Source organism: Hylobates moloch, unplaced genomic scaffold, assembly GCF_009828535.3.
Source record: "Hylobates moloch isolate HMO894 unplaced genomic scaffold, HMol_V3 SCAFFOLD_2, whole genome shotgun sequence".
In the NCBI taxonomy this organism is placed as follows: Eukaryota; Metazoa; Chordata; class Mammalia; order Primates; family Hylobatidae; genus Hylobates; species Hylobates moloch.
Window position 1 is genome coordinate 66,598,671 of NW_026652277.1, and position 8,165 is coordinate 66,606,835.

Here is an 8,165-nt window from a genome sequence, read left to right on the forward strand (position 1 = left end):
TCAGAATTAACATTTTAAAGGCTTTTAAATACTTAAAAGAGCTAGATTTTAAAATCAGTGTTGTTAAAATCAATGAGTCAATAAGTAGCATTGTCACTACATGAGATAAATGTTACAGGAAACAGCTGATGGAATTTAAAAACTTTGCTGTTAAGGATTGGAACCCTATTGGGAAGCGACTGCTGTTTTAAACACAGTTTTTACCACTATAATTTTTACTATTATGTGCAATTACTTGTCTACATGTTTGCATTATAGACATATCCAACACATTTCCAGCATCCTAACACAATTATTCATTTTTGTGTGTGATCTGCCTTCTTTATCCATATATACACACATTCATATTAATATAGTTTGCAATCATAGCTATGTATTTTTATGGTTGGTTTTGTTTTGCACTTCACATATTGTTTCCTAAACAGCTTTCCTTGTTTCTACACTCATCATAATTCTCAATGACTGCATGATATTCTAACATGTTAGTGTATCATAATTTAGCTAAATAAACTAAAATGGAACATGTAAGATTTCCATTTTTTGCTTTGGATATAATGCTGATAAGAGTGGCAGACACGTGGTCTCGTCTGTTTTGCATCTTTGCTTCCGATGAATCATATTCTGGAGCTCCATCGAAGCATCCCCATGCCCAGATTCGGGACTACGAGCGACCAGCCAGCGCCAGCGCGACCGGGACCAAGGACCTCCGCGGCTGAGCGGCGAGTTTGGGAGGGGCTCTGCGCGTCCCCGCCCCGCGCCGCGTCACCGACGTCCCGCTAGGCTGAGACCGGCGCGCGGCGCGCCAGTGGCCGCTCTTCCGCGGGCGAGTGGGCGGTGGGGGCGCCAGCCTCGCAGAAGGCGGGCACGCGGGCCATGTCTCCCTGGGCGGAGGCCGAGCTCTCGGCGCTGAACCCGCTGCGCGCGGTGTGGCTCACGCTGACCGCCGCCTTCCTGCTGACCCTACTGCTGCAGCTCCTGCCGCCCGGCCTGCTCCCGGGCTGCGCGATCTTCCAGGACCTGATCCGCTATGGGAAAACCAAGTGTGGGGAGTCGCCGCGCCCCGCCGCCTGCCGCGCCTTTGATGTCCCCAAGAGGTAACCGCGCCCCGGTCCCGAGTCGCGGTGGTCAAGGCGCGGAGAGTTCAGGGCGCCCCGGCTCGCGGGCAGCCGGCAGGGGGCAGCAGAGGCGGGACCCGGCCTGGGAGGCCCCGACGGGTTCCCGGGTGCAGCACGGCGCTCCCTCGGCCTGGCCCGGGCCATGCCCGGGCTGCTGCGTGGCTCGGGGGAGCAGTGCCCGGGTGTCCGCGGACGCCGAGGGAGAGCGGAGCCGCTTGCACTCAGCTGGAGGAATGTGAACTGGTAGCCGCACGGAGCCCTTCCCTGTGGGAAATGGCAACGCATCCGAATTTAGGCCTGGTCATTCGAATTTAGGCGGCAAATTGAAGTCCCCCTTGCCCCAAATTCTCCACTTTCCCGTCCCCTGCACTCCAGTGGCTCATACTCACAACTTAAGGTCACCGGGAATCATTTGTGGAAATGAAGTCAGGCCGGCTCTTCGGCCTCGGCTTCCCCCATTTCTCTCCCCAACCCTCGCAGTGGGGACAAAGGACTGAGTCGCCCTAACCCGCACCTCGGCAGGTGCCCCTGGGGAAGGTGGCCCAAGGTGCACATCATAGGCAGGCCCGTCCCGAAGCTCCATTTGACTTTCGAAAGATTCTGTAACCCAGTTCAGCGAAGGATTAAATCGTCAGAGTTTAAATAGAGACCTGTTATAATTTTTTTCTTCTCCTTTTTCCACTTTGAATTCAGGACATAGCTGGAAAGAGTTGGCCAAATACTATTCGAGATGGTAGAAATAGAACAGTGCCTATTAAGATGCATCTTAGGCCGGGCGCAGTGGCTCACGCCTGTAATCCTAGCACTTTAGGAGGCTGAGGCAGGCGGATCGCTTGAGTTCGAGACCAGGCTGGGAAATGTAGTGAGACTCCGTCTCTCCTGAAAATACAAAAAATTGCCAGGGCTTGGTGGCGTGTGCCTGTAGTGCCAGCTACTTGGAATGAAGGCAGGAAGATATTTGAGATCAGGCATTGAAGACTGCAGTGAGCTATAATCATGGCACTGCACTCTAGCCTGGGCAACAGAGAAATACCTTGGATTTTTAAAAAAAATTTTTTTAAAGGTTAAAAACATCTGGGTTGTCGCTTGAAACACTCATAGGCAGTGCCCCAGATCCGCAGGCAACAAAGGGACAAGTATAATTTGGCTTCTAAAACTTGGATAATCTGCGAGTTTTGACTGTCAGAGAAAGATGTGTCAGGTGTTAACACAGAGAAGGGAGAACTAGGTCATTCCGAGGCACCCTAAAGGGAAGAAGTAGAAGTACATGAAACAAATTGATCAAACCTCCTGTTTCCTAGAGGCTCTTTTTAAGCAAAAATTATGTTACCCCATTTGTAATCAGGGTTGAATCCTTTTATACTTCACAGCAATTTATTTTCCGAGTTTTGAGAAAGGTACTAGTCTAGTGTACCTGGATTAAATGGCACGTGTAAAATCATCCCCTGAACTTGCATACACCCCAGCTGTTGCAACTCAAGTCTGTTATTATATGACAGCCAAGAAAGAGACTTGGTACCTTTTCCTTATTCATTACTGTAACAGTTGGTTCTCTTTGGACTTTCTGTAATTTCTACTGTATTGTGAAATAATTTACACCTTTTTCTTCTTCCAGAATTCTACAGTGGAACCTTCCATAGTGTTCCAGTCCCCTTTTTTCCCGCCGCCCCCCCTCTGAATTTAAAGAGACATTTCTTTTAGTACTGGAGAAGGTACAAAACATCCAGACCAATAATGAAAGGCATTTTTATTGCGACAAAAAAAGATAACTTGCATCAAAACTGGCAGTGTCTCCAAAAAATTAATACATGTATTACTCTCTTTTTAAATTTTGTACCCCTGTTTATATGAAAAAGGGAGATAGAGTTGGGTGGAGGTAAGTGTCTATGGCCTCTTTTTTATACGTCTGTGTATTTTCCAAAATGTCTTCATTCACAAGATGCTTATCACTTTTATCATTTAAAAAAAATGTGCTAATGGCTAAGGAGCATGTGGGAGAGATTTTACTGGTATATAAATAGTAACCACCATTGACTAAATGCTTACACATATGATTATGTGATGACTACTAAGGAGTACATGCCTTTCCTCATTTAATCCTCACAGTACACCTGTGAGGCAGATGTTATTGTCATTATTCCCCTTTACACACGTGCAAACTGAAGCTTAGAAGATAGCACTTGTGCAATGATGCTAGTACTAGCAAGGGTGGTACCTGAACCCTGCCTGTTGGAATTTAAATCCCAAGCTCTTATCCTCTGGTATACTTCATGGGAAATATCTTGTACCATGTGAAGCTCAATCTGTGTGAAAGATCAAGTGGGAATGGATTTATCCCAGATGGTAGCATTTAGTAAATATCTTGGTTAATCCAAATTTAAAATCATTTGGTAACGTTAACCTTGATACTTATATTTGAATATTTTTCCTGTGCAAAATCTAGTAGTACTCTTTTGTTTTGTTTTTTCGAGATGAAGTCTTGCTCTGTCGCCCAGGCTGGAACATAGTGGCTCAATCTTGGCTCACTGCAACCTCCGCCTCCTGGGTTCAAGCAATTCTCCTCCCTCAGCCTCCTGTGTAGCTGGGACTAGAGGTACACACCACCATGCCCGGCTAATTTTTGTATTTTTTAGTGGAGACGGGGTTTCAACATTTTGGCTAGGCTGGTCTTGAATCGTGACCTCAAGTGATCCACCCGCCTTGGCCTCCCAAAGTGCTGGGATTACAGGCATGAGCCACCGCGCCCGGCCCTCTAGCAGTACTCTTAAAAATGAAAATAAGTTCATAATTGCTACAGTTAGAAATAGGCAGTTATAAATCACATTTCTGCAAATAAGGCAGTATGTAGGTAATTTTGGAATTATTTTTTTCTTTCCTATGGAGGCAAGAGTAAACTTGAAATCGGTTCTTGGAATGTTTGTTTCCATGACTCCTGTCTGGTAGATTTTTTTTTTTTTAATTAAGGTGATGGTTATTTTTTTTTTTGCTCTCCTTTTGGTTCCTAGAGTTTTGATTTCCCAGAAAGTCTGAATAAACAGGCGACCTCGAACATGTATCATGATGCTCTAGGTTGCATAGTGAATGTAGAAGAACTTCTTAAATTTCAAAATGATTCCAAATGGTATTGAAGCTTTGGACTTGAATTGGGCTCTAGAGGCAAAAAGAGCTGCCCAGACTTCCCCACTGAAGTCCAGGGAGCATTAACTGGAGGTTCAGAGGATCTGTGGATAGAATTCAGGGCAAACTTGGATTGGAAGAAAGTTATGTCTTTATTTTCACTAACCTCTAGCTGAAATTTAGCATTGCCTTAATTATGAATATAATCTACAAACCACAGTAGAATTAGCAGTATCTGTGACTCTGTGATAGGTTTTTATATTACATTAAGAATACTGATGATACCTCAAAATATTACTGTTTTCCTCGTTATGAGAACACTGTAGTCTTTCATCACTAGATCTTGTTAGTAGACACATTAAGAAGTACACATATTACAGGCTGGGCGCGGTGGCTCACGCCTGTAATCCCAGCACTTTGGGAGGCTGAGGTGGGTGGATCACCTGAGGTCAGGAGTTGGAGACCAGCCTGGCCGAAATGGTGAAACCCCATCTCTACTAAAAATACAAAAATTAGCCGGGCATGGTGGCGAGCACCGGTAATTCCAGCTACTCGGGAGGCTGAGGTAGGAGGATAGCTTGAACCTGGGAGGTGTAGGTTGAAGTGAGCCAAGATCGTGCCACTGCACTCCAACCTGGGCGACAAGATTGAAACTCCATCTCAAAAAGAAAGAAAGAAAGAAATATACATATTACTGTATTGCAGATTTGTTTTTTAGTAGTTGTATTACTTGTATGTCACTATAATTGGTTTGCTTTGTAAGCCTGCTGCATTTTACTTTATGCTTGTATAATTTTTTTTGTGAATTGACAATTTATCATTGTATAAATTTATAGGTTACAAAGTAATGTCATAAATTGTGGATGCAATGTGGAATAATTAAATCAAGCTAGTTAACATATCCAATACTTCAAATACACTTCTGTGATGAGCACATCAATTTTGAAATGTATAACACTCCATTATTAAGTATATGCAACACACTGTAAAACATAAAAAAAGCATAAAACATATTCTTCCTGTCTGAGATTTTGTACCTTTTGACCATCATTAATTTTTTTTTTTTTTTTTTTTTTTTTGAGACAGGCTTACTCTGTCACCCAGGCTGGAATGCCGTGGCGCAGTCTCCACTCACTGCAACCTCCACCTCCTGGGTTCAAGCGATTCTCCTGCCTCAGCACTCCCAGTAGCTGGGATTACAGGCATGTGACACCACACCCAGCTAATTTTTTTTGTTTTTTTAGTAGAGATGGGGTTTTGCCATGTTGTCCAAGCTGGCCTGGAACTCCTGACCTAAGATGATCTGCCCACCTTGGCCTCCCAAAGTGTTGGGATTATAGGAGTAAGTCACCGTGTGCCTGGCCTAAATTTTTTTTTTTTTTTTTTTCTTGAGACAAGGTTTCACTCTTGTTGCCCAGGCCGGAGTGCAGTGGCGCAATATCAGCTCACCGCAACCTCCACCTTCCGGGTTCAAGTGATTCTCCTGCCTAAGCCCCCCAGCAGCTGAGAACACAGGCACGTGCCACCATGCCCGGCCAGTTTTTGCATTTTTAGTAGAAATGGAATTTCACCATGTTGGCCAGGCTTGTCTTGAACTCCTGACCTCAGATGATCCACCCACCTCGGCCTCCCAAAGCGCCAGGACCATAGGCGTGAGCCACCGTGTCTGGCCTTGCCTAATATTTTTATGAGACAAAATATCAATTTCAAAACAGCATCAAACAGTGAGCAGGCCAAGCACGGTGGCTCACACGTGCGATGCTGCAATCCCAGCACCATGGGAGGCTGAGGCATATTTTTCTGTACTAAAAATACGTAAAATACAAAAAAAAGAAAAAATTAGCTGGCCATTCAGGAGGCTGAGGCAGGACAATCACCCAAACCTGTGAGGCAGAGGCTGCAGTGAGCCGAGACTGTACCACTGCACTCCAGCCTGGGCAACAAGAGCGAAACTTTATCTCAAAAAAAAGGGGTGAGCATATTTAACCATCCTCAGCTCATAATAGAGCAAATAGGTCAATAGAATAATAATTCATGCTCTTGCATGTGTAATGAACTGGCAACAAGAGAAAGTTGGTTGAAGAAAGGCAGAGGAATTGTGTCTTACAAGAATTAGAATTAAGGGGCTCCATAATCATCTGGCATTCATTCAATGTTGTATCTATGGTTAGAAGTGTACATGATAGGAACTCCAGGAATCTTAGGGATTCTTCTTTTAAGGTCCCGGTCAACTGTGGCCACAATATAACACTTATGCTGAATTACTCTCTGTACTAAGCAGTCATCTGCATAGGTTCCTTAGTGTGTACATGGTAATCCTTCAAATCTTGGATCCTTGGTGATCCGTAGAGCCACTAGATACTTCTGCTCCAATTTCTCAATTTCAGGCATTACACAATCAGTTATACAAGGAATACACTTGGTATACAGACAGTCCATCATTGACTGCACTAAGTCTGGTTTGGCTTTTATGGAAAAGTGGATAAAGGTTGGTATCAATGAGGATGTGGTAAGGTGGGCCCAACTGTGTATTATATTGGAAAAATAAGCAGGTAGGGTGTTGGGGAATTTCTCTTTCCTTTAACACGCTGGGATCTTTCTTTTCTTTCTTTTTAGGTTTTAATCTATCCTTTCTGTAAGCCTCTGATCTCTGAAACTAAGCATTCACTTCATGGTTGCATACTTCCTTGTTTTCTTTTGCTTCCCCATGGTCACGCCACACTTCTGTGCTTGTATAATATTTTGAGAAGGGCTGTAGCCTTCACCAAACTGCCAAAAAGGGATCCATGATGGAGAAATGGTGAGAACCCCTGCTCTAGACTGTAAACGTTTAATGCGTTTATATTTGTTTTGTTTGCTACTATATCCCTAGCTTAACGCCTGACTGGTAATAAGGACCTCGGTCAGTGTGTTTTGAATGAATGAGAAAAAGTGGTTTGAGGTTTAATTTATTTGTTGTTTTTTTTTTTTTTTTTAATTATACTTTAGGGTTTTAGGGTACATGTGTACAATGTGCAGGTTTGTTACATATGTATCCATGTGCCATGTTGATTTCCTGCACCCATTAACTCGTCATTTAGCATTAGGTGTATCTCCTAATGCTGTCCCTCCCACCTCCCCCCACCCCACAACAGTCCCCGGAGTGTGATGTTCCCCTTCCTGTGTCCATGAGTTCTCATTGTTCAATTCCCACCTATGAGTGAGAACATGCGGTGTTTGGTTTTTTGTCCTTGCGATAGTTTACTGAGAATGATGTTTTCCAGTTTCATCCATGTCCCTACAAAGGACACGAACTCATCATTTTTTATGGCTGCATAGTATTCCATGGTGTATATGTGCCACATTTTCTTAATCCAGTCTATCGTTGTTGGACATTTGGGTTGGTTCCAACTCTTTGCTATTGTGAATAGTGCCGCAATAAACATACGTGTGCATGTGTCTTTATAGCAGCATGATTTATAGTCCTTTGGGTATATACCCAGTAATGGGATGGCTGGGTCAAATGGTATTTCTAGTTCGAGATCCCTGAGGAATCGCCACACTAACTTCCACAATGGTTGAACTAGTTTACAGTCCCACCAACAGTGTAAAAGTGTTCCTATTTCTCCACATCCTCTCCAGCACCTGTTGTTTCCTGATTTTTTAATGATGGCCATTCTAACTGGTGTGAGATGGTATCTCACTGTGGTTTTGATTTGCATTTCTCTGATGGCCAGTGATGATGAGCATTTCTTCATGTGTTTTTTGGCTGCATAAATGTCTTCTTTTGAGAAGTGTCTGTTCATGTCCTCTGCCCACTTTTTGATGGGGTTGTTTGTTTTTTTCTTGTAAATTTGTTTGAGTTCATTGTAGATTCTGGATATTAGCCCTTTGTCAGATGAGTAGGTTGCAAAAATTTTCTCCCATTCTGTAGGTTGCCTGTTCACTCTGATG

General features: G+C 43.8%; 1 protein-coding gene and 1 pseudogene across 1 annotated transcript in view; one reads left to right on the plus strand and one right to left on the minus strand.

Annotated features, from left to right (window-relative positions):
* Positions 1-794: 794 nt before the first annotated feature.
* SRD5A3 (steroid 5 alpha-reductase 3) overlaps positions 795-8,165 on the plus strand; it is a 31,313-nt gene continuing 23,942 nt past the window's right edge. The window contains exons 1-2 of the mRNA XM_058435721.1: positions 795-1,094; positions 2,972-2,991. Coding sequence (XP_058291704.1) covers positions 874-1,094; positions 2,972-2,991 — 241 coding nt within the window. The 5' untranslated portion in view covers positions 795-873. The remainder of the gene's footprint in view (positions 1,095-2,971; positions 2,992-8,165) is intronic.
* LOC116467562 (rRNA-processing protein FCF1 homolog) lies at positions 6,351-6,941 on the minus strand (annotated as a pseudogene).